A 26,692-nucleotide genomic window follows, 5' to 3' on the forward strand; every position below is an offset into this window, starting at 1 on the left:
GTACATTACTGCCACCTTTATCAAAGATAAGGTGTCCATATGTGCATGGGTTTCTCTCTGGGCTTTCTATCCTGTTCCATTGATCTATCTTTCTGGTTTTGTGCCAGTACCATACCGTCTTGATAACTGTAGCTTTGTAGTATAGTCTGAAGTCAGGGAGCCTGATTCCTCCAGTTCCTTCTTTCGTTCTCAAGATTGCTTTGGCTATTCGGGGTCTTTTGTGTTTCCATACAAATTGCAAAATTTTTTGTTCTAGTTCTGTGAAAAATGCCAGTGGTAGTTTGATAGGGATTGCATTGAATCTATAGATTGCTTTGGGTAGTAGAGTCATTTTCACAATGTTGATTCTTCCAATCCAAGAACATGGTATATCTCTCCATCTATTTGTATCATCTTTAATTTCTTTCATCAGTGTCTTATAATTTTCTGCATACAGGTCTTTTGTCTCCTTAGGTAGGTTTATTCCTAGATATTTTATTCTTTTTGTTGCAATGCTAAATGGGAGTGTTTTCTTGATTTCACTTTCAGATTTTTCATCATTAGTATATAGGAATACCAGAGATTTCTGTGCATTAATTTTGTATCCTGTCACTTTACCAAATTCATTGATTAGCTCTAGTAGTTTTCTGGTAGCATCTTTAGGGTTCTCTATGTATAGGATCATGTCATCTGTAAACAGTGACAGCTTTACTTCTTCTTTTCCAATTTGGATTCCTTTTATTTCCTTTTCTCTCTGATTGCTGTGGCTAAAACTTCCAAAACTATGTTGAATAAGAGTGGTGAGAGTGGGCAACCTTGTCTTGTTCCTGATCTTAGTGGAAATGCTTTCAGTTTTTCACCATTGAGGACGATGTTGGCTGTGGGTTTGTCATATATGGCCTTTATTATGTTGAGGAAAGTTCCCTCTATGCCTACTTTCTGCAGGGTTTTTATCATAAATGGGTGTTGAATTTTGTCAAAAGCTTTCTCTACATCTATTGAGATGATCATATGGTTTTTCTCCTTCAATTTGTTAATATGGTGTATCACGTTGATTGATTTGCATATATTGAAGAATCCTTGCATACCTGGAATAAACCCCACTTGATCATGGTGTATGATTCGTTTAATGTGCTGTTGGATTCTGTCTGCTAGTATTTTGTTGAGGATCTTTGCATCTATGTTCATCAGTGATATTGGCCTGTAGTTTTCTTTCTTTGTGACACCCTTGTCTGGTTTTGGTATCAGGGTGATGGTGGCCTCGTAGAATGAGTTGGGGAGTGTTCCTCCCTCTGCTATATTTTGGAAGAGTCTGAGAAGGATAGGTGTTAGCTCTTCTCTAAATGTTTGATAGAATTCGCCTGTGAAGCCATCTGGTCCTGGGCTTTTGCTTGTTGGAAGATTTTTAATCACAGTTTCAATTTCAGTGCTTGTGATTGGTCTGTTCATATTTTCTATTTCTTCCTGATTCAGTCTTGGCAGGTTGTGCCTTTCTAAGAATTTGTCCATTTCTTCCAGGTTGTCCATTTTATTGGCATAGAGTTGCTTGTAGTAATCTCTCATGATCTTTTGTATTTCTGCAGTGTCAGTTGTTACTTCTCCTTTTTCATTTCTAATTCTATTGATTTGAGTCTTCTCCCTTTTTTTCTTGGTGAGTCTGGCTAATGGCTTATCAATTTTGTTTATCCTTTCAAAGAACCGGCTTTTAGTTTTATTGATCTTTGCTATCGTTTCCTTCATTTCTTTTTCATTTATTTCTGATCTGATTTTTATGATTTCTTTCCTTCTGCTAACTTTGGGGGTTTTTTGTTCTTCTTTCTCTAATTGCTTTAGGTGCAAGGTTAGGTTGTTTATTCGAGATGTTTCCTGTTTCTTAAGGTAGGATTGTATTGCTGTAAACTTCCCTCTTAGAACTGCTTTTGCTGCATCCCATAGATTTGGAGTCATCGTGTCTCCATTGTCATTTGTTTCTAGGTATTTTTTGATTTCCTCTTTGATTTCTTCAGTGATCACTTCGTTATTAAGTAGTGTATTGTTTAGCCTCCATGTGTTTGTATTTTTTTACAGATCGTTTCCTGTAATTGATATCGAGTCTCATAGCATTGTGGTCGGAAAAGATACTTGATACAATTTCAATTTTCTTAAATTTACCAAGGCTTGATTTGTGACCCAAGATATGATCTATCCTGGAGAATGTTCCACGAGCACTTGAGAAAAATGTGTATTCTGTTGTTTTTGGATGGAATGCCCTATAAATATCAATTAAGTCCATCTCGTTTAATGTATCATTTAAAGCTTGTGTTTCCTTATTTATTTTCATTTTGGATGATCTGTCCATGGGTGAAAGTGGGGTGTTAAAGTCCCCTACTATGAATGTGTTACTGTCGATTTCCCCTTTTATGGCTGTCAGTATTTGCCTTATGTATTGAGGTGCTCCTATGTTGGGTGCATAAATATTTACAATTGTTATATCTTCTTCTTGGATCGATACCTTGATCGTTATGTAGTGTCCTTCTTTGTCTCTTCTAATAGTCTTTGTTTTAAAGTCTATTTTGTCTGATATGAGAATTGCTACTCCAGCTTTCTTTTGGTTTCTATTTGCATGAAATACCTTTTTCCATCCCCTTACTTTCAGTCTGTATGTGTCTCTAGGTCTGAAGTGGGTCTCTTGTAGACAGCAAATATATGCGTCTTGTTTTTGTATCCATTCAGCCAATCTGTGTCTTTTGGTGGGAGCATTTAGTCCATTTACATTTAAGGTAATTACCGATATGTGTGTTCCCATTCCCATTTTCTTAATTGTTTTGGGTTCGTTATTGTAGGTCCCTTCCTTCTTTTGTGTTTCTTGCCTAGAGAAGTTCCTGTAGCAGTTGTTGTAGAGCTGGTTTGGTGGTGCTGAACTCTCTCAGCTTTTGCTTGTCTGTAAAGGTTTTAATTTCTCCAACAAATCTGAATGAGATCCTTGCTGGGTAGAGTAATCTTGGTTGCAGGTTTTTCTCCTTCAACACTTTCAATATGTCCTGCCACTCCCTTCTGGCTTGCAGAGTTTCTGCTGAAAGATCAGCTGTTAACCTTATGGGGATTCCCTTGTGTGTTATTTGTTGTTTTTCCCTTGCTGCTTTTAATATGTTTTCTTTGTATTTAATTTTTGACAGTTTGATTAATATGTGTCTTGGCGTATTTCTCCTTGGATTTATCCTGTATGGGACTCTCTGTGCTTCCTGGACTTGATTAACTATTTCCTTTCCCATATTAGGGAAGTTTTCAACTATAATCTCTTCAAATATTTTCTCAGTCCCTTTCTTTTTCTCTTCTTCTTCTGGAACCCCTATAATTCGAATGTTGGTGCGTTTAATGTTGTCCCAGAGGTCTCTGAGACTGTCCTCAGTTCTTTTCATTCTTTTTTCTTTATTCTGCTCTGCAGTAGTTATTTCCACTATTTTATCTTCCAGGTCACTTATCCGTTCTTCTGCCTCAGTTATTCTGCTATTGATCCCATCTAGAGTACTTTTAATTTCATTTATTGTGTTGTTCATCGTTGCTTGTTTCATCTTTAGTTCTTCTAGGTCCTTGTTAACTGATTCTTGCAATTTGTCCATTCTATTGTCCATTCTATCTCCAAGATTTCGGATCAACCTTACTATCATTATTCTGAATTCTTTTTCAGGTAGACTGCCTATTTCCTCTTCATTTGTTAGGTCTGGTGGGTTTTTATCTTGCTCCTTCATCTGCTGTGTGTTTTTCTGTCTTTTCATTTTGCTTATCTTACTGTGTTTGGGGTCTCCTTTTTTGCAGGCTGAAGGTTCGTAGTTCCTGTTGTTTTTTGTGTCTGTCCCCGGTGGCTAAGTTTGGTTCAGTGGGTTGTGTAGGCTTCCTGGTGGATGGTACTAGTGCCTGTGTTCTGGTGGATGAGGCTGGATCTTGTCTTTCTGGTGGGCAGGTCCACGTCTGGTGGTGTGTTTTGGGGTGTCTGTAGACTTATTATGATTTTGGGCAGCCTCTCTGCTAATGGGTGGGGTTGTGTTCCTGTCTTGCTAGTTGTTTGGCATAGGATGTCCAGCACTGTAGCTTGCTGGTCGTTGAGTGAAGCTGGGTGCTGGCGTTGAGATGGAGATCTCTGGGAGATTTTCGCTGTTTGATATTATGTGCAGCTGGGAGGCCTCTTGTGGACCAGTGTCCTGAAGTTGGCTCTCCCACCTCAGAGGCACAGCACTGACTCCTGGCTGCAGCACCAAGAGCCTTTCATCCACAGGGCTCCTTAATTTGGGATGATTCGTTGTCTATTCATGTATTCCACAGATGCAGGGTATATCAAGTTGATTGTGGAGCTTTAATCCGCTGCTTCTGAGGCTGCTGGGAGAGATTTCCCTTTCTCTTCTTTGTTCTCACAGTTCCCAGGGGCTCAGCTTTGGATTTGGCCCCGCCTGTGCCTGTAGGTCGCTGGAGGGCGTCTGTTCTTTGCTCAGACAGGACGGGGCTAAAGGAGCCGCTGATTCGGAGGCTCTGGCTCACCCAGGCTGGGGGGGGGGGGGGTAGGGAGGGTCACGGAGTGCAGGGCGGGCCTGCAGCGGCAGAGGCCGGCGTGACGTTGCAGCCTGAGGCGCGCCGTGCGTTCTCCCGGGGGAGCCGTCCCTGGATCCCGGGACCCTGGCAGTGGCAGGCTGCACAGGCTCCCCGGAAGGGCGTGTGGCTAGTGACCTGTGTTCGCACACAGGCCTCCTGGCGGCGGCAGCAGCGGCCTTAGCGTCCCATGTCCGTCTCTGGGCTCCGCACTTTTAGCCGCGGCTCGCGCCCGTCCCTGGAGCTCTCCCAAGCAGCGTTCTTAATCCCCTCTCCTCGCGCACCAGGAAACAAAGAGGGAAGAAAAAGTCTCTTGCCTATTCGGCAGGTCCAGACCCCTCCTCGGACTCCCTCCCGGCTAGCCGCGGCCGCACCAACGCCCTGCAGGCTGTGCTCACGCCACCAACCCCAGTCCTCTCCCGGCGCTCCGACAGAAGCCGGAGCCTCAGCTCCCAGCCCCGCCCGCCCCGGCGGGTGAGCAGACAAGCCTCTCGGCTGGTGAGTGCCGTTCGGCCCGATCCTCTGCGCTGGAATCTCTCCGCTTTGCCCTCCGCACCCCTGTTGCTGTGCTCTCCTCCGTGGCTCCCAAGCTCCCCCACTCCGCCACCCGAAGTCTCCGCCCGCGAAGGGGCTCCTAGGGTGTGGACACTTTTCCTCCTTCACAGCTCTCTCCCGCTGGTGCAGGACCCGTCCCTATCCTTTTGTCTCTGTTTAGTTTTTTCTTTTGCCCTAACCAGGTACGTGCGGGGTTCCTTGCCTTTTGGGAGGTCTGAGGTCTTCTGCCAGCGTTCAGTAGGTGCTCCGTAGGAGTTGTTCCACGCGTAGATGTATTTCTGGTGTATCTGTGGGGAGGAAGGTGATCTCCGCGTCTTACTCTTCTGCCATCTTCCCGGAAGTTTCTGGAACAAATTATTAATATATGCAAAAATTGAAATGAACTTCAAGGGAATGATGCCGAGGGAAAAATTTTGAAAAGCCGATCTCCGAAGATTAAGTAATTCATGATTATGTTTACATATTATTCTTAAAATAACAAAACCGTGGAGATGGAGAACAGATTAGAAGTTGCCAAGGGTTAGAGATGGGGGTAGAAGGTACAGCGGGGGAACTCTGTGAGGTTTTTGTGGTTCCAGCACAAATAATACAGCAATCTTGGTTTTAATCCCTAAAGATTTCTAAAAGCAATTCCTAATAAGAGGTGTCCAGATATTTAGTAATGGCAGATTAGAGGTATAGCTCCCCAACATAACAACTTCAAAAGAGAACATACTAATTCAATGCATATGTTAATTTCAAAAAAAGGCCAGTCACAATACTTAAATGGTATATATCTTAACTATATTATTCTAAGTATCCAGCTATACCAGATGGACTAGCAAGATTTTCTGTACATTCAACCTTATTTAAGCCAGTAAATCTTATAATAAGACAGTTAGAAAAAGAAAAAAAAACAAACCTCAACTACAGTTGGATATTCTCATAGGAAGATGAGGTGCAAATATGCAGCAGCGGTTCAAAAGCTTAAGCAGTGGCACCTAAATTTGGTTGTGCATTAGAATCATCTGAAGCACTTTTTAAAAACCCTCACACTGACGGTTGGTCATCGTAGACCAATAAAATCATTTTAAATCTCCTCAGACGATGCCAATGTCTAGCCAGAACTGAGAACCAGCGGACTAAGCAGAAGGGGATGTTTCTACAAAGATCTCTTAACAATAAGTCCTTTCACCCAATCAGATTTACCTCCCCGCAAAGGGCTAAAGAACGCTAGTGTTGTCCATACTTGCTTAGCTTTAATTAGCACTTGTGACTTGCCCAAAACCTAGATCATGTTTCCCCTAAATTTCATGTTATTCCCTACGTTTTTCAAACCCAGGGCTAAGGGGTTTGCCAGGATGAGATTTTAAGTGCTCACACAGGGGAAGTCCCTGGCAAACCAGGACAGCGGTCCCTCTACATTGAAATGTAAAGCATCCTAAATAACCCTGCCACTGCTCCCAGATCCTAGTCTGTGCCAACCAGTGGAGAAAAGGCATTCTCCATTACTACCACGGCAAATGCTGCTGTACTTGCCTTGGCTGGTCCCTATCTTTTCCAGGCACCAATCCCCTTCACCTGCTGGTGGACGCTTTGGCCAGCTGACAATGCAGATATTTTCAAACTTTAAGGTGAATAAAAATCATCTGGAGGGCCTGTTGTAACAGAGATCACTGAGCCCCACCAGAGTTGCTGATCCCATAGGGCTGGGACAGGGCCCTAAAACTTGAATATCTGACACATTATCAGGGGACGCTGGTAAAACTGGTCAGGTTGTTACCGAATGCAGGTTCGTCTGTCTGAAGCACAGTGAGGCCAAACAAACCTAAAGGCTGGAGTCTGGAGCAGAGAAAGGTTTATTGCAGGATCGAGCAAGGAGAGGGGTGGCCCGAGTTCCAAAACACCCTGAAATCTCCAAAGGATTTCAGCAAAGCATTTTTAAAGGCCAGGTGAGGGAGGGACGTCCCAGGGAATGTGATCAGCTCGTGCACAATCCTCTGATTGGTTGATGTTGAGGCCACAGGGCAGGTAACATTATCCATCCTTAGGTGCCAGAAGGTCTGGGGGCTACGTGCTCATGATCATCAAGGAGTTAATTTCTTCCATTGGGTGGTGGTTTTTAGCATCTGAAAACTCAAGAAATATGCCTGAGATACTATTATCTGAGTACTTCAGAGAGGAACTACAGCAGAGGATATGGGGGATGGGTCTGTCCTAGGAAGGCCCCATAGGGTACTGCTTGGTTACAAGGTGACCATACTTTGAGAACCACTGCTCTAGTGGCTTGGAATGTTCAGAAAGTAATGGAAGAATCCCTTCCCAGGTCTAGATTCTAGTATCGCCAGCTATTTTGGTGGGGGGAAGGGTAAGTTTTGTCCTTGCTTGGACTTCTTGTTCATTTATATCAAAGCCTATTTGAGGCAGTGCGCTCGGCAGTCCTGCAGTTCTGTCTTTTGCTTCAACAGTGTTTGGAATGAACAGACCCAGGGACGCTCCTTGCTCCAGCCCCCGACCACCCTCCAACCTTTCTTCCTGTCGCAACCTTTGGAATCAGCCACTCAGCTATCCTCAGCCTCCAGGACAGGCCAACACCGTTTTTTGAGCTTAGCTCCTTATCACTGATCAACCACGAGTTCCCAGGTTCGTCAGAATTATTCCATCGAGGTGGAGGCCGCCGTCCACCGCCTGTTCAACATGCATCTGGGGACACTTACCTCTCTCTGAGCTTCTATTTCGACAGCAACAATGGGACTCTGGACAGTGTGGGCCACATTTTTCGCCAACTGGCTGAGGAGAAGTGTGAGGGCGCCCAGCGTCTCTTGAAAATGCAAAACCAGTGCTGTGGCCGCGCCCTCTTCCAGGATGCGCGGAAGCCTTCTCAAGATGAGTGGGGTAAAACCCAGGACGCTGTGGAAGCCGCCATTCTTAGGGAGAAGAGCCTGCACCAGGCACTATCACATCTGCGCGCCCTGGCTTCCGCCCGCGCAGACTCCCACCTCTGTGACTTCCTGGAGAGCCGCTTCCTGGAGGAGCAGGTGAAACTCATCAAGAAGATGGGCGACCACCTGACCAACCTCCGCAGGCTGGCTGGTCCGCAGGCTGTGCTGGGCGAGTATCTCTTTGAAAGGCTCACCCTCGAGCACAAACAGGAGTCTCTGAAGTCCAGCCGCCTCTGAGGAGCCCCTCTGGCATCAGAGCTTCTGCCTGAAGCCCTGCTCTGCAGCTACTAGGCAGCTTTGTAACCGCCCTGGAGCCCTCTCCCAAGCCTTGGACCAAATGGAAACAATAACGCTTTTTGCAGAAGGAAAAAAAAAGCCTATTTGAAACACAAACAGAATAAAGAGGAAAAAAAGAAATATATATATATATATATATATATCTATAAGTATATATATATATATATTCATGTTTTTTTTCTTTTTTAAAAAATTTATTTTACTGAAGTATAGTTGATATACAATGTTGTGTTAGTTTATGCTGTACAACAAAGTGATTCAGTTATACATATATATAATTTTTCATATTCTTTTCCATTATGGTTAATTACAGGACATTGACTATAGTTCCCTGTACTATACAGTAGGACCTTGTTGTTTATCCACCATATATATAATAGGTTACCTCTGCTAATCCCAAACTCCCAATCCATCACTCCCCCACCTCCCCCTTCCCCTCGGGAACCACAAGTTTGTGTGCTATGTCTGTGAGTCTGTTTCTGTTTCATGGATAAGTTCATTTGTATCATATTCTAGATTCCACATATAAGTGGTACCTTATGGTATTTGTCTTTCTCCTTCTCACTTACTTCATTTAGTATAATAGTCTCTAGGTCCAGCCATGTTGCTGCAAATGGCATTATTTCATTCTTTTTTATAGCTGAGTAGTATTCCATTTTATATATATCACATCTTCTTTATCCATTCATCTGTGAGTGGACATTTAGGTTGTTTGCATGTCTTGGCTATTATAAATAGTGCTGCTGTGAACATAGGGGTGCATGTATGTTTTCGAATTATAGTTTTGTCCAGATATTTGCCCAGGAGTAAGATTGCTGGATCATATGGTAGCTCTATTTTTAGCTTTTTGAGGAACTGTCATAGTGTTTTCCATAGTGGTTGCACCAATTTACATCCCCACCAACAGTGTAGAAGTAAGTCAGAAAGAGAGAGACAAATACCGTATGCTAACACATATATATGGATTTAAGAAAAAAAAATGTCATGAAGAACCTAGGGATAAAACAGGAATAAAGACACAGACTTACTAGAGAACGGACTTGAGGATATGGGGAGGGGGAAGGGTAAACTGTGACAAAGCGTGAGAGAGGCATGGACATATATTCATGTTCTTTTAACACATGAATTGCCCCACTTTATCTGTGTGAAATAAGTTTGTTCCCGTTATTGGGCTGCTTCTCAAGCTTTGCTGCTCATTTGAATTACCTAAAGAGCTTTTAAGAAAAACATTGGTGTCTGGGTCCCAGCCCCAGAGATTTTGATTCAGTAGGTCTAGGGAGGAGCCTGGGCACAGGGAGGTCTCAGAGTTCCCCAGGTGATTCTAATGTGCAGCAACTTTGGGAACCACCTCTTGGCTTCAATCCAGCTAGTGATCAGATATTAAATCTAAGACACATGGGCTAGTGCGTGAGCTCTAGGAAGATTCGTGCCAGGGGAAATGATCGATAGTTGTGTTACTTCTCTGAAATGGACTGAAATTTCCAATTAGCATGAACAGGGGAGGGTGAATGGGTGAATGCAATAAGGTGTATCATTTACGTATTGCCCTATGTGTATGGCTAGAAGCTTTTGCAACTGAGGTCTGCCCTACTTTTCATGCTAATGGTAATGCTTGTCCTCCTAATGCAGCTGTAAACTTTATAAGCCCATAGGTAGACAGCATCACAAAATATTTACCCCTCCCCACTGGCCCACTCTCAAGCTTCTCTCCCCTTCCCCAATACACAAATGTACGTCAATGCTCTTGAGACCACTATCAACATATTGACCTTCAATTCTTCTACTTTGCAGCTTCCCTCTTATCAGGAGATGTCAGCATTTAGTGCAAGGACAAATGCTTGCCTCTTGGTGAGTAATGTAGGCAATGCCTCCAAGAGACAAATAGCCCTTAGGGAGGGGGAAAAAGTCTTTCAAAAATGTTGATGCCCAGAGGAGGCATTTTCAGTCATCTCAGCTTAGAGGTCAAATATCCAAAATTAAAAAGGTTAAAAAAAAGAAAAAGAAGAAAGCAAGGAAGAAAAGAAGGAAACAATTTTCTTATCTCATAGTAATAAGGCAGTTTTCCTTAAAAAAAAAAGACTTAAGCCTTAAATTCTCTTTCCTAATCAAAATGTGCTTTTCCGTCTTTAGACTATTCCTCTTATATCCTGTATTATTCATGACGTTTAATTCTTGAAATAGCACATGGCTGAAAACAGAAGGTAACCTCTTGTCCACTATGAATTAAATCTTCTTTTCCTAGGACCTGTCTACAGTGTACAATTTGGGGTTTGCCAACATAATTATTTTTTCTGAAATAAGTTACAGCATTTTGCCTTTTCAATATATAGTTATACAATATATTGTTAACACAACATAGTTAATAGAGTCAATATAGTAAATACAACTATAACACACGTGATATGATGCCACTGGTGATTTTCTTCATCCATGTAATTCTGAAATTTGACAGTATAGTTTTCATATTCTAATGAGCTGAGTATTACCTTTGCAAGGATAGAACAATAAAATAAATTCATAATATTCTTGTGAGGTTTGCCCCTGGGGTGGATTACCATAACGGGGGGATATTTGAGCCTTTCCCCAAGTCATTAAAAAACCTCCAGCGAGCAGCCCCTTGTCCTCTCCAGGGAGTGGGGGGAAAGGATCTTTAATCATAATAATCCTGGGGGGAGAAATCTCAGAAATAAGACATCTGCTTCTGTGCCTTGTTGTTTTGCAGAATAGCAATGATTGCTTTAGCAGCTTCTATTGCCATGTGTGTACAATAAGTAAATGAACATAAAATTGAATGAACGCATAAAAGAAGGATAAACCCACCCAGCTTAACAAATCCACTCTCTCACCTGCTGTGCCCTGAAACATGAAAGAAAGAATCACGGGATCATAAGGATTAATAAAATAACAGTCTCTGTTAACAATATTGACAGAAGGTATAGGAAAATTTGTCTGATGTGGGACCAACAGCTTAACTGCTTAATCCTTTTTTTTTTTTTTTAAGGGCAACTCATTCATTTATTGTTTAAAGATTGCAAGACAACTTCTGAATTTCTGTAGCGCAGTTTAAATGTTTTACTTTTTTGATAAATCAGAGTATAATAGAAAAAACAATTCGTTTCCAGTAATATCTATATCTCTATTCAGAATTAAGTCTTCCACAGACATGTAACCTGGAAACAAAATCCTGTTACAATAAGCAAAGCTTCAACAGAGCTGCTACTTTTCGGGCCAGGGAAAGGTTCATCCCTATAGGAGGAGGATGTGCTATGTAAAATGGCTGCAAGGTCACAGCCTTGAGGGCGCTGGAAGTCTATTATCCTATCCCACATTAAGTAGTTTGGTGAACTTCCAACGTCCGTTCATCTGCAACCAAGCTGGCAAACTTTAACTGATATTTCAAGCAGGTAAAAAATAAATTAAAAGAAATCCTTACACTGATGTTCCTTGATTCACACTGTTAAATGGTTCATTAACATGTAATTCTGGCTAAGAATTACATTTGAGACTCCTTGCTCAGATTTTGGTTAACAGTACAAATCTTTGAGAAATTCAAGTTCTTATTAATCAATAATTTGTCAGCTAGGCTACATTCAGGCATCAGCTGCAACTACAGAATAGGTGCACTGCCTCAGCGCTTTGGAAAGACATAATCTAGAACACTACTAGCAGACAAAATATCTGTTACTAGACAGCACAGGTGCAGTACAGCAAGACAAAGACATATATTCATGTGTGCCGCGGACCAGCCGGAGAAAGAGGATTTCACCGCCCAGGGTCAGAAGGGAAGGGGTAAGGAACTGAAGTAGCACCGACGAATGGGGTCAGAAGGACCAAGACAACTGATGGTTGCAAGGCAAATTTTATTGCGCTACAGTTGCAGATTATCTAGACTAGAAAAAGGAAGGTTGCCAGATGGTGGTTTACATTACCTACAGACTGTCTCGGCTCAAGGTTAACTTCCCTGGGAGGAAACCCATAAACCCAGAAGCATCAAAAATAACCTGCATGTGCAGGGGGGAGACAGCTTTGCTTGTCTCATTTTACATTCTTTCTGATCTCTGGGCCCTGGTGATTTATCTCCCATGGAATGGAACAAGGAGGGGAACAAGTAGGGACAGTCCCTTCGAGCAGCGGCGGCATGCCTGGCATGTCCTTACCTGCTCTCAAGGCTGACTGCTTCCCACAGGTCTTTTTTATTTTTTAACTTTTGCTGCAAAATAATTCCATGAAGTTTAGTGCCGAGAGTAGTGTACTGTTGCATGAGGATACGAAACAGACATGAGATTATTATCAATAATAGGCAAATTATGGCCAGGGTAATAAATCCTGACAACCTTCCAGTAATCCAAGACTGAGGGTTTAACCACTTTAAATGATCCAGTAAAGTTTGAATTACATCTTCTGGCGAAACATCATCAAGATGTGTATTTTGTATATCCTGAATTTCAGCATTTAATTTCTTAAGATCAAGACTAATATTATTATCTGACCAAACACTCAGCAGATGCATTTTTACTTTTTCCCATTCCCAAATACAGTCACTGTACTTTTAAGGAGTAACACACATCCATGTATACTTTGCATGACAAGCTAAACGCATCCTCAATTTTAATGCTGCCATCTGATCTCCAATCCCCAAAATTGCGTTTTTAAATTCATCTAACTTGTTATTAATCCGTAAATATATGTGACTTTGTAAAGATAAAGCAAGACTGGTATGTTGAGATAACTGATTAGCAAAGTGAGCATGATTAATACTCTGTGAAAGAGCAAGACCGGCAGTAGCCACAGTAGCAGACAGAGCAGCCGACGCAAGTAAACTTACTATTAGCCACCCAAGAAAGCGTCTCCTCTGCAAGGCTTTAGAGACTTCCACCCATGCCTGTACTCCAGTATCTTCATACCAAGGTTCTCTCAGATGTACAGGCACCATAACATACATGGGTTGCTTTAGTATAAGCACAGATTGCGTTCCTGCAGAAGGGAACATACAACTGCTAAAAATACAATTAACACAGCTAATATTATATCCTCCTTTGGAAGAATTACCAATGTTAATAGAACCACACAAACGTGTATATGGAGAAGCAACACAAGTTCTAACAGGTGTATTGGAATAAGTTAGAGCTAGTTTCCATATATCCCAGTTCTTTTGAAATGTGATAAACCTATCTATGATGGGAAAAGAAGAGATAAGAATTGACACCTTGGTATAATCTATAGTACACCATATTTGGTTATTATTCCAAGATGCATTGCAATGTTCAAAATTGGATCCAGGAAAGTTAACGGTCGTAAGGGGAGGCAATTGATTTTTTGATTTTCTGTTAAGCATAGTAACCTTACGTCCAGCTATAAGTATCCCTTGTCCTCCAAGTAAACGCTTCATACAGAAATAATTTCCTGAATCTTCACCTGTAACCTTGGCTATAGTAATAGCGGAATCCCTAAGTGGTGAGGCGTATGAGATTCGACCTCTAATATTAATAGGTTGCCCATTTTATACCAAATGATGGTATCCTTAAGATCCTCTCGTCGGCTGGTAGCCGGGCATGTAAGAGTAATGTTGGTTCCTGTAAAACGAAGGATGCCTGGAGAGCCTGACAAACTAATTGATTGATCCGTTCCCTCATAAACATCTGTATGCTCATAACTAATAGCCTTTACACATCCAGTTTCCAGATTCAATGGGCTAAGACAGACAGGATGGGTACTAAACCAGTTAGTATAATTTACAGACATATTGATTTGTTTTATATTCCCAATAAGAGGCCCATAAACACTTATCATTGTAAAATACAGGAAACTCTGCTTCAGACCAAGATATGGGTTGTAATAGTGGAGGATCAGGTACATAGGCCCAGTAAGTTGCTGCATTAACAAAGGGAACACATGAAATGGTTGCCAACATAACCAAAAATAAAGTTACAGGTGTAACAGGATTATTCTGTTGTTTCACTGACTCTTGAGCTCATGAAACCAGTTGTTTAATTTGTCCCCAAGTTGGAACATCACTCCTTTGAGTCGTCCTGGCAAGTGCTCTCCTCTTCTTCTTCTTTTTCTGAATCAACACTGTCAAATTTTCAGGAGAGGTGCAGAGCTTCTTCATCTTCTGAACTAGGTGAGCTGTGGCGAGCCATCTATTTGCTTGACTAAGCGCTCAGGAAGCCAGCAAGGTCCAGGCACTGATCTGGGAAGGATACACACGTGACCACGTCCCCAAATCAACACAGGATCAGGACCACGCCAAGTGCTGGTTAACGGATCTTTCCAGAGGACCTCCGGAGATTGAGAGGCCAATCTTGGCTCAGCCACCAACCTTCCCCCTGCAGAGCAGCCAAATTTGTCAACAGTGAGAACATTTAAAATAAACAGAGCATGATTTATAAGGTTATGTGGCGTTGTTCTATACAATTCCCCCCTTTTTATTTTTTCAATAGTTAGCTTTAAAGATCTATTTGCACGTTCTATAATACGTTGTCCTTGAGGGTTATATGGAATGCCTGTAATATGGGTAATTTTGTAATGAATTACAAAATGTTGCAAAAGCAGCGGGCCCATTATCTGTTTTAATAATTTTGGGAAGGTTCATGAAAGCAAAACAGTGTAATAAATGAGTGATAACGTGTTTAGTAGCTTCTCCGGTCTGTGCTGTAGCACAGAGGAAACCAGAATAAGTATCGATAGTGACATGAACAAACTGTAATTTCCCAAAAGACGGAATACGAGTAACATCCATTTGCCATAAATGTCTAGGTAATAATCCACGAGGATTAACAACATAATGTGGAACAGGAAGGTGAGGTAAGCATTGTGGGCATTGCTTAACAATTTGTGGGGCGGCTTCACCAGTAAGGGAAAATTGTGCGTGCAATGTAGCCGCCGACTGACGGTGTAAAGCGTGCAACGGCTGTGCTGCTTGTGAAGCAGTTTGATCATAACTTACCATAATATGAGGGTGTCCAGGACATGGACCATGAGTATCAAGAGTATGAAGATAATGAATGCAGTACATTAGCCATTCTTGACAGCATGATGAACGGAAAGGAGGAGTACGGTAAATTGGGACCTGTCCTGCTTTAGGGAAAAGAGATTGAGGAGGAGGAGTAACTTCAACTCTATTCTTGGGAGGAAAATGTACAGGATAAAGATCACGTTTAGATCGAGTTAAAACATCTGCAGTCGCATTAAGTTTAGTCAATGGACCAGGCAAGTTAGAATGAGCACGGATATACAGACCTGCAACAGGACCATCATGGGAACGAATAAGCTGTTGAAGCAAACAAAAAGAGGATGATAATTCAGGGTCATTAGTATGTCCTATGCTCGCAGTCTCCAGAAGAAATCACAAGCTAATAAGATATTTACTATCAGAAAACAAATTAAAAGATATAGAAGGCAAATGTTTAAAAGACATAATGACAGCATACAGTTCAACACGTTGAGCTGAAGTCAAGGAAGTTTCTTTAACGAGGTTTGTTCTGTGGTCAATGATTACAGTAGCCACTCCTGAAGAAGAACCGTCCGTAAAAACCAAAGGTACATGAGGAACAGGCTGTTGCCTAATTATAGAAGGAAAGATACGAGTTAAGTTTGCTGAATTGGATCAATTTATCAGCAGGGTAATGGCGTTCCAAGGTACCTGAAAATCCTGCAAGAGCAAGACCCCATTCATTACTATGTTGAAAAAGCCAATTTTGTTGACTAACTGAATAAGGGATAATAATTTGAGAAGGTTCTATACTTATAGGTTGTAAGCATCTAGTTCTACCTTGCATTATTAAATTACTAATAAGTTCATAATAAGGGTTAATAACTTTAGAGGGTGTAGTTTTCATATGAATCTATTCAATAATTCCAACAGTTTGCCATAAGACGGCAGTAGTCACGTGAGGAGTTGGACAAATTATTAAGAAAATTGGAAGGTGAGTATGAATTCTAGTTAATTGTGTAGAACTGATAGATCTACTGACTATTTGTAAAGCTTGAAATCCTTCTGGAGTCATAGAGCGTGAAGAAGAAGGATCTGAGTCACCTTTAAGAATATCAAACAAAGGCTGTAATTGAGCAGTAGTAAGGTTTAAGGAAGGCCTTAGCCAATTAATATCTCCAAGTAATTTTTGAAAAGCATTTCATGTTTTTAAATTATCAACTCGAATTTGCAGTTTTTGAGGCCTAATAGTAGTGTTATCAATATATTTTCCCAAATATAAAAATGGAGATTGTCTTTGAATTTTTTTGAGGCAGTGACCAAGCCAAATGATTGTAAGGACTGTTGTAAAAATGGAAAAGCAGTCTCTAATAAAGAAATATTATCAGTGGCTAAAAGCATATCATCCATATAATGTATGAGATATAACGATGGAAACCTTTTTCTCACAGGAGTCAAGGCCTGAGCCACATATTTTTGGCATAATGTAGGACTATTTGCCATGCCCTGAGGCAATACTTTCCATTGAAATCTCCTCATGGCTTCCTTAAAATTTAAGGAAGGCAAGCTAAAAGCAAAATGTTTTCTATCTTCAGGAAACAAAGGAATAGTGAAAAAACAATCTTTTAAATCTATAACTAAAAGATGATAATTGTGTGGTATGGCTGTTGGAGAGGGTAGGCCTGGTTGAAGAGCTCCCATTATTAGCATAGTTTTATTAACAGCTCTTAGATCCTGTAATAACCTACATTTTCCAGATTTTTTCTTGATAATAAAAATAGGAGTATTCCAAGGACTACTGGAAATTTCTAAATGCCCTAATTGTTCCAGTACTAATTGTTCTGCAGCTTCTCATTTCTCCTTTGTGAGGGGCCATTGGTCCACCCATACAGGGTCATCAGTCAGCCAAGTAATTGGATCAGCAGTGAGTGGAGAATCCAAGGCGCCTAAGAAAAACCCAAACCTTGTCTATCATTTTTTATTTTCACATCAATAGGACTGACAGTTCCTTGTTGATTTGTTCCCAGCCCTTTTGTGGGAAGAAATCCTTGATCCAACATCATATTAGAGACTTGAGAGTTTGGACTATAAAGTAATACTCCCATTTCTTTTAATATATCTCGGCCCCAGAGGTTTAAAGGCAGCCCAGGCAAAACATGAGGCTGGAAATATCCTGAATGGCCCTCACTATCTTGCCATAAAAAAAAACTGACTACTTTGCATAGGAGAAGAACTTTGTCCTATTCCGTGAAGTTCTGTAATAGTAGGACTAATGCGCCAACGTTTAGGCCAGTGTACCTGCGTCATAACAGAGACATCAGCTCCAGTGTCTAACAAACCTGAAAAAACCTTTCCATTAATGGTTCATTTCATTTCTGGACGTTCTTTCCCTATCTTCTGAATCCAGTAGGCAGCTTTAGACGATCCAAAAGCCTTTGTTTCTCTCTTTTGATGTTGTAAAATTTGTCCATGAGGTACAAAGGGCAAAAGTAGCAATTGTGCAATTTTATCACCAGGAGAAATAGTTATTATATTTTTAATAGTTTGTGCCATGACTTTTATTTCTCCTTCGTAGTCAGAATCTATGACTCCTGGCATAACAGTTAAACCTTTCATGGCGACGCTACTTCTTCCCAATAATAGTCCCATCAAACCCTTGGGTAAAGGTCCACAGATGCCCGTAGAGAGGGCCTGAGGACCCATTTCAGGAGTTAATACATATCGGGCGGAGGTACTGAGCTCCAGTCCTGCGCTTCCTGGTGTTGCTCTGGAGAGCGAGGATATTGTATGTTTTTGTTTTTGGTTAATGTCTGATTGATAATTTGAGGAGGATACACAGACATTGCCCTTATTATTTGTTGGGGCCGGGGAAGGCCCCGGGAGGAGTTCCCCGACAGTGGTGGCCCATCCTTGTGGGCCACTGAGCAACAATCTTGTGCCCAATGTTTTCCCCTATTGCATGTAGGGCATAAACCAGGGATTTTCTGACCATCTGGAGGTTTCTGAGTAGGGAAGGAAGGACTAGGGTTAGAATTAAAAGATCTACATTCTCTAGCAAAAGGACCTGCCCTTTCCGCATTTAAAACAAGTCTTTGTTTTCTTTTGATTGTTTTTAAACCCCACGTTAGTTAATGCTGCAGCCACAGCAGCACCCTGTATATAAGTAGGCCCAATGTCTGCACAAAGGCGAATATAATCCTCCAATGTTCCCCGTTTTCTCCAAGGTCGAATCGCAGCCTGACACTCATTATTAGCATTTTCAAAAGCAAGTTGCTTAACTACAATTGTACCAGTGAGTCCGTCCACAATGAGTCTCCCCACCGCCTGTGACAACCTATCTACAAAATCAGCGTATGGTTCATCAGGTCCCTGTCTAAGTTTTGAAAGATCTTCAGTTTTGTGTGTAGAAGGACATTTCCTCCAGGCTTGTAATGCCAAATGATTTATTTGAGGATAAGCAACAAAGGGATAAGTTAATTGATCTTGTAAAGAAAGATATTGTCCTTCCCCAATCAGCATATGATAATCAACTGGAATATTATGGGCAGCATTCTTTTCTGCTTGTTCAGCAGCCCGTTCATAAAAATCAAACTTCCATATTAAATAATCTCCACCATTTAAACAAGCTCGTGCAATAGACTTCCAATCAGCGGGGGGAAGAGCTTCTCCTGTCAACCATAGCAGCAGTAAAAGGAGCAGTGGGCCCATATTGAGCACAGGCAGATTTTCAATCTTTCAAAACTTTCAAAGGGAGAGCCTGATGCTCCCTAGTAGCTTGTTGAGGATTATTAGGACCAGGTCTTTCTATGACGGGACAACAGAAAATAGGATCTTCTCCTCGTTTTATTGCTCCTTGTACAGCGCGCTGCAAGGGACTCAGCATTTTTACAGATGTAGATTTTTGAGGAAGACAGTCCTTATTAACCTGCAGCTTTTTCACTGACTTATCTATCACAGCCATTAGAAAACCATCCTCAGGACAGTTCTCTCTTTTATGTTTACAAGCCTCATCTGTTAAGTCAAAATGTTCCTCTTCATCTAAACTATTGAAATTAATTAGCTCTTTCGGTTTAGGAAGTGGCGACACAGTAGTTAATACAGTCTCTCCTTCTGTCAGAGGCTTATGTTTTTCTGACTTTACATTCAAATCAACACTATCATGAGAAGAATCTAAACATATTTTTATCAGACTCCACAAACTATATGTAACAACAGGAGTATGAGTAGGCCCTCGAGACTCGTAATAATTTTTTAAATCTTCTCCAACTTTCTGCCAGATTTCTATGTCACCAGAGCCACCATCAGGAAACCAGGGAGATGCACCATGGATATGCTGTAAAAATTCAGTCAACAATAAAGTTCAGAAACTTTATTACCCCGAGCTTTAAGCATCAAAAGTAAAACCTGAGCAAATAATTCATACATCTTTGAGCCCTTTTGCCCCATCTTATTTTACTTCTGACTATTGCCTTATGCCGCTATTCGTTTCACTTTTACTGGTGGCCACACATATTTTGCATAAGCGTTCTCTTACCTGCACTTTCTTTTTCTTTTAATTGCCTTCACGCTTCAGGTCCCTGTTCGAGTGCCACTTGCCGCGGACCAGCCGGAGAAAGAGGATCTCACCGCCCAGGGTCAGAAGGGAAGGGGTAAGGAACTGAAGTAGCACCGACGGGTGGGATCAGAAGGATCAAGACAACTGATGGTTGCAAGGCAAATTGTATTATGCTACAGTTGCAGATTATCTAGACTAGAAATCGGAAGGTTGCCAGATGGTGGTTTACATTATCTACAGACTGTCTCGGCTCAAGATAAACTTCCCTGGGAGGAAACCCATAAACCCAGAAGCATCAAAAATAACCTGCATGTGCAGGGGGGAGACAGCTTGCTTGTCTCATTTTACATTCTTTCTGATCTCTGGGCCCTGGTGATTTATCTCCCATGGAATGGAACAAGGAGGGGAACAAGTAGGGACAGTCCCTTCGAGCAGCGGCCGCATGCCTGGCATGTCCTTACCTGCCCTCAAGGCTGACTGCTTCCCACACGTATGTTGCCTTGTTTAAGCCTCAAGCCCTCGATCCTTTGTTGAAATACAATAATTTCATTCCTATGGTTTTCAATACCAAAAACTCAACCTCCAGGAGGGCTAAAGTCTAATTTGTACTCCAAACCAAGTAGCAGTGCAGTTCGCTACTACTGAGACTGAATCCATAAAGACTTCAAGACCACGTCCAGAAGACAAGTTATTATATATAATACCCTAGAAGGTCTGAAACATAATTATCATATACATAGCTGGTCCTTCAGAGCTTTTTACCTATAACATGTTTTTTGATGAAAGTTATTTAATGTACTGGAGATAACTGTGACTTACTGATCAAATATTTGAATACTTATACTTACCTGGGATTTCATTTCTGCTGAAAGAAAAAGGAAGAACAGGACTCACTAAAACAAACAAACAAACATTAGAAATGAAAGTAAAAATCTTAACACACACTATCACTTTTGGAAGCAGCATAGAGGGGCAGTCAACGGTAAAACACTGGTGAAATAGGTCAACACTCTAGGCCAAAAATCCATTATTATTATCATCAGTGACAGTACCACAACTGTGCCCTTCAGAATTAATAATCACTCCTAAGAATCTTCATTTGGCACCAGATGATGCGGTTAAGAGAAACACTCTGGGAGGTTTTGAATCAGACTTGTTTTTTTGTTAGCCAAGTTACAGGAGAATTTTTAAAGTGGGGGGAAGGGAAGAAGGAAACGGACCAGGAAAAGAATTTAAGCCATCATCTATAAACCAACAAAGCACTGATAGTTCCGAACATTATGTCAGACACTAAAATGACTGATATAAGCTCAAGTGGTTTACAAAACCTATAAAAAGACTACACCAGCAAAGTCCCCATTTATCTGTAGAGTTCAGAAACTAAAACAAGGAATATTTTAGCTTAAAAGCTTATCTCAAGAGAATCATACACACTTCACATGAATAAAAATACCTGAAACCAAACATTTTTAAAAGCTCCAATACCCAAAATATAAAGAAAAATATTAATTCAGAAGACTCAATCAATCCATGATAATCACAAAACGGCTGGGCAATCTCTATCTCCCTTCCACACTAACCATCCATCCCATGGAAGACCAAGGGAGATCAGACCTTCCAGACTTACCTTCCAGACCTTCCAGACACCTGGCTGCTGCAAAATTCTATGGAGACTCCTTGTGGAACAGCAGTTTCCCATCTCTTGTGTCTCTCCCTATCATGATCATGATCATGCAGGAAGCAAGTCTGGCTGTGCTATTTCTTATCATTGTCTGTCACCCATCTGCAGCATGGTATTGTACAGATAAGGAAAAAGTAGTTCCCTTTCCCCCAGAAGGTTGAGGCTCAGGTACAGGGTAATTCTCCTGTGCACACAGTCATTATTTAGGCCGACTCAGTGACTTCAACAGGCTTAATCATGTGATCAGGTTTGTTGCCAGCTGCGTAATGCTCCCACATCTGTAGATAGAGCCGCTCTAGGTCCATTGTGTATTGCTTGGTGTTGAACAGAGGGCTAGATGTTCTCTGCTTCCAGACTTTGCCACGAATTTTCTTCAGGTATTCTAGATCAGTTCCCAGTTTCACAGCTATGTCTTCATATTCTTGTCTATTTTGAGCAATAAGCTCAAGACAGCCTAAACAAGTGAGCTGGGAAGCTGCAACTCGGGAAGCAAGAGTCTCTCCTGGCATAGTCACCACGGGTGTCCCTGACCAAAGGACATCCATCCCTGTGGTGTGTCCATTACAGAGTGGAGTGTCCAAGCAGACATCAGCCAGCTGGCCTCTCCGAACATGTTCCTCTTTAGGAGCAACAGGTGAAAAAATGATACGGTTCTGGGGAAGGCCCATATTTTGTGCATACTGTTGAATATTAGGTTCTCCTACTGCTGGAAAACGCAACAGCCACAGTACACTATTGGGAACACGCTTCAGAATATTTGCCCACATCTGCAAAGTAGATGGGTCAATTTTATATAACTGATTGAAGTTACAGTACACAATGGCATCTTCCGGTAACCCGTACTGAGAACGTGTGGTTACAATAATGGTACGGGGAACCTCCTCTCCAGTGGCAGCCTTAATGTTGATCTGGGTAGTTGCCAGTCCATTGCTAAGACTGAATCCATTAATTGTTATCTGAATTTGTCCTCTGTTAATCATTTCAATAACTGCCTCTGCAATAGTATTCATAGGAATGACAGGCATATTAAGAGCCGTATTACTGCTGTCTGCGTTGTCTCCTCCATCAGGACATTTCATCTTGACAATCTGCACATCTGGGAGACTATCAAGAAATGCTTTGAGGTCGATGCCGTTCAGCACAATCCGATTGTCATAAATGTGCCCATTGGACTGAAAATCGATGACTGCCTTCTTCTTCAGGTGAGGGAACATATTAGCATGATCGCCAATAAAGAAAGTATGGGGCATATAAGCCAGTTTCTCAGAATACTGCTCAGCAACTTCAGCAGGTGAAGTTTCCTGATCAGTGATGATATAATCCATGAAAAACACGCCACTGGTCCCAGGGTAGCCCAGCCACATTGCCTGAATAGGAGCTGGCCTGAGAGCAAAGAGTTCATTTCGAGCACCCCTGGTATAACCATTCATATTTACAAGGATATGTATACCATCTTGATGGATGCGATCAGCTGCTTTCCCATTGCATGGAATCTGAGAAAGATCAATGAAATGATGGGCTTCTGCCATCACCTTCGCTCGGAAGTTTGTGCCATCATCTGGGCTCAGGGCATAACAGAATACCTCAAATTTATCAGGATTGTGCATGCCTGGAATAGACTGCATAAGATGAGAAGTAGGATGATTCCCAAAGTCAGAACTCACGTATCCTACACGCAGTCGACCATCACTGAGCTTCAAGTCTTTTGGATGTTCGTACGGTGGTTTATGAAGGACACCGATCTCATCCAAGCAGAGGTTCCCGTGGCTCTCAGCAATAGCCTTCCTGAAGCCATGAGAAAGAGGATAGAGCATACTATGATGAGGCTGCACAGAAGGCAACCTATTCTTCTCCAGCTGGTCAGCCACAATGCTGACCAACTTCTTCATTCGCTCATCATAGTCTGTCCAATCACAGACAATCTGCAGGCAATGAGCCAAATCACAATAAGCGTCAGGAAAATCAGGTTCAAGCTTCAGAGCAGTGCGATAAGAAGCAATTGCTTCTGGAATATTCCCTGAATACTTGTGAATGGAAGCCAGATTGCTGTGGGCATCCGCAAGTGCAGGGTTAATCTGAATGGCACGAGTATAACACTGCAAGGCTCCCTGAACATCCTGCATCTCCTTTAGAGTGTTTCCCATGTTACAGTAGGCATCAGCAAAGGTAGGACTGATTCGAACAGCCTCCTTATAATGCATCAGAGCTTCCTGCAGTTTTCCCTGCTGCTGCAATACACTTGCTAAATTTGAATGGGCAACAGCAAACTCTGGGAAGACTTCTAATGCTTTACAGTACAAGCGAACTGCCTCTTCAATGTTCCCCTGGTCTCCTTTGATATTGGCTAGGTTATTCAGAGAGTCTGCATGGGTGGGACACAGCCGCAGAGCTGTATTATAACAATCTTCTGCTTCGGCAACACTGCCCTTCCCTTCCAGAGCGTTGGCTAGGTTGCAGTAAGCATCAGGGAAATGTGGTTGCAATTCAATAGCTCGCCTGTAGGTGTCTATTGCCAGATCTATCAGGCCTTGCTCATAGTATACACAAGCCAGGTTGGCATGTACCACTGCATGATTTGGGCTCAAGCTTAGGGCACAAAGGTAAGCTGCCACAGCTCTGTCAAAAATCCGTGCCTCTTTCAAGACATTTCCTAAATTGATATAAGCATCCAGAAAATTGGGGTCAAGCGTGACAGCCTTTTCAAAGTGATGAATTGCAAGCCAAATCTCCCCTTGTGCATTGAAAACACAGCCAAGATTACTCCAAGCTACTGCAAAGTTCGGTTGCGTCTCCATTGCTTTCAAATAACATGCCTTGGCTCCTTCCAAGCGACCCAGGGCTTTGAGCAGGTTCCCCAGGTCACTGCGAACACAGTACAAATCAGGATTGCACTGAAGAGCAGAGACGTAAGCTTGTACTGCCCCTTCCATGTCGCCTGCTGCTACCAAAGCGGCTGCCAGGTTAATATAACCATCGATGAAATCTGGTTTGAGATGCAATGCATGCCGGTAATGCTCAATTGCTTCCTGCAACTGCCCTCTTTCCTTGTACACATTCCCCAAATTCGAATAGGCTTCTGCCAGAAGAGGGTTCTGTTTAATTGCCAGAGTACTAAAGTGGGCAGATCTGTCCAGCCTTCGACACTGGAAGTGTAGAGATGAAAGTAATAAAAGTACTCCAGTATTGTCTGGCTCTTGTCTCCACAGCTGCATGCAGTGTCTCTCAGCTGCCTCAAAATCTCCTGCCTGATACTCTCGATGTACCAACTCAGCTAACCCTTGGAAGGAAAGCATACGTTTCGTTGGTTCTGTGCTGTCGGCCACGTTGCCCACAGAAGACGCCATCTGGAGCTTCTGGAGAGAGTGAGAAAAGGGGGTAATTGAGTCCCGCTGCCGCCACTACTGGCAAGAATGTTTCTAGAGGTAGCAAATATGAGGGCAGTAGCCGTACCACTGCTTTGGCAGGCTTAAGCGGCGGCGACAGTTACAGGCACCGAACCTTAGGAACTCTGGTTGGTCGTCTAACTGTCACGCTCTTGAAATCTTAATTCTTAACCCTGCCCTCTTCCACCATTTTTCTCCTAATCAGGGAATAAAAATTACCTATACACTTGCCTTAGAAGAAATCAAAAGTCAGTAGTCCAAACACTTTTTAAAGTTTTGTTTTCTGTCCAGTTGGAAAGGAAATACATGATTGACTTTACTTCATCATTCATATAGTCAATGTGGAAAACATTAGGGCCGTGAATTTCAATACAGTAAGATCAGAAAATTTTAAATTGGCCTTCCCAAACCACTAATAAGTAACCAATGTTGTATATAATGCTAAAATCTTAGAGACTGAGTTTGATATTTTAAAAGTTCTGAAAAGATTAGCTAATTTCTCCTCATCATACTTCTCATGCCTCAAACCTGAGTATTACTTTTTTAAAATTAAATTTATTTATCTTTATTTATTTATTTTTATTTTGGCTGCATTGGGTCTTCAATGCTGCGTGCAGACTTTCTCTAGTTGTGGCGAGCGGGGGCTACTCTTTGTTGTGGTGCCTGGGCTTCTCATCACAGCAGCTTCTATTGTTCTTCCACAACTCTATGGGTTCCTTTTTAGGTCCTATGAAGAACCCTAGAAATTAGTTCATGGAATTATAAGTTTTTGCAAAATTGTCAAAGGTGGGATATTTTAACTTCCATCAGGTAAGACCAGCGTCTCTTTCTTTGCCAATTTTCCTTCTATCATATTCCGCTATGTTGGATCATATTGGAATGGCCACAGGCTTTTTTGAAATCTGGCTAAGGAGATTTTCTTTTTTCTGTGGTACGCGGGCCTCTCACTGTTGTGGCCTCTCCCGTTGTGGAGCACAGGCTCTGGACGCACAGGCTCAGCGGCCATGGCTCACGGGCCTAGCCGCTCCGCGGCATGTGGGATCTTCCCGGACCGGGACACGAACCTGTGTCCCCTGCGTCGGCAGGTGGACTCTCAACCACTGCGCCACCAGGGAAGCCCTAAGGAGATGTTTTAAGTGAGGCTATTATGTGATTTTCAGACACCGCCATATGTAATTGACTATATACTATCGCATTACAGGAATAACTTCCAGTACTCATACTGACTACTCTACTGACTTAACCTAGCACAAGACACAGAAGCATAAGGACAAAACCCACCTTACAATATAGCCATGTCTTGCACTTCACAGCTCTCAAAGCATGTGCGTTTGAAGAAGAAAAAAACAACTGAAAAGTACAAAACCAGAAGCTAATCTGTGGAAAATTATTTCAATCATCAGGCATGTGAAAGATAAGTCAAAGATTCAGTTCTCATCAATGCTTAGTCAAAATGGAAATTTTCTTCTGTCAAGAATATACTCCAGGGGCTTCCCTGATGGCGCAGTGGTTAAGAAGCCGCCTGCCAATGCAGGGGACAAGGGTTCGAGTCCTGGTCCGGGAAGATCCCACATGTCACGGAGCAACTAAGCCGGTGTGCCACAACTACGGAACCTGCACTCTAGAGCCCATGAGCCACGACTATTGAGCCTGCGAGCCACAACTACTGAAGCCTCCGTGCCTAGCACCCGTGCTCTGCAACAAGAGAAGCCACCGCAATGAGAAGCCTGTGCACCGCAACAAAGAGTAGCCCCCAGTCCCTGCAAGTAGAGAAAGCCTGCGCACAGCAACGAAGACCCAACACAGCCAAAAATAAATAAATGAATGAAT

The 26,692-nt window shown here is 42.2% G+C and overlaps 1 protein-coding gene and 1 pseudogene across 2 annotated transcripts in view; one reads left to right on the top strand and one right to left on the bottom strand.

Moving 5' to 3' along the window:
* Positions 1–6,859: 6,859 nt before the first annotated feature.
* LOC307184905 (ferritin light chain-like) lies at positions 6,860–17,667 on the top strand (annotated as a pseudogene). The gene is made up of 2 exons: positions 6,860–6,885; positions 7,710–17,667. The product of its transcript is annotated as a ferritin light chain-like (transcript).
* The window catches only part of LOC307183200 (UDP-N-acetylglucosamine--peptide N-acetylglucosaminyltransferase 110 kDa subunit-like), a 34,529-nt gene continuing 25,504 nt past the window's right edge, over positions 17,668–26,692 (bottom strand). Inside the window, exon 3 of the mRNA XM_079915369.1 lies at positions 17,668–24,832. Coding sequence (XP_079771495.1) covers positions 21,683–24,832 — 3,150 coding nt within the window. The 3' untranslated portion in view covers positions 17,668–21,682. The remainder of the gene's footprint in view (positions 24,833–26,692) is intronic.

This window comes from Stenella coeruleoalba (genome assembly GCF_951394435.1).
Source record: "Stenella coeruleoalba genome assembly, chromosome: 3".
Taxonomy (NCBI): domain Eukaryota; kingdom Metazoa; phylum Chordata; class Mammalia; order Artiodactyla; family Delphinidae; genus Stenella; species Stenella coeruleoalba.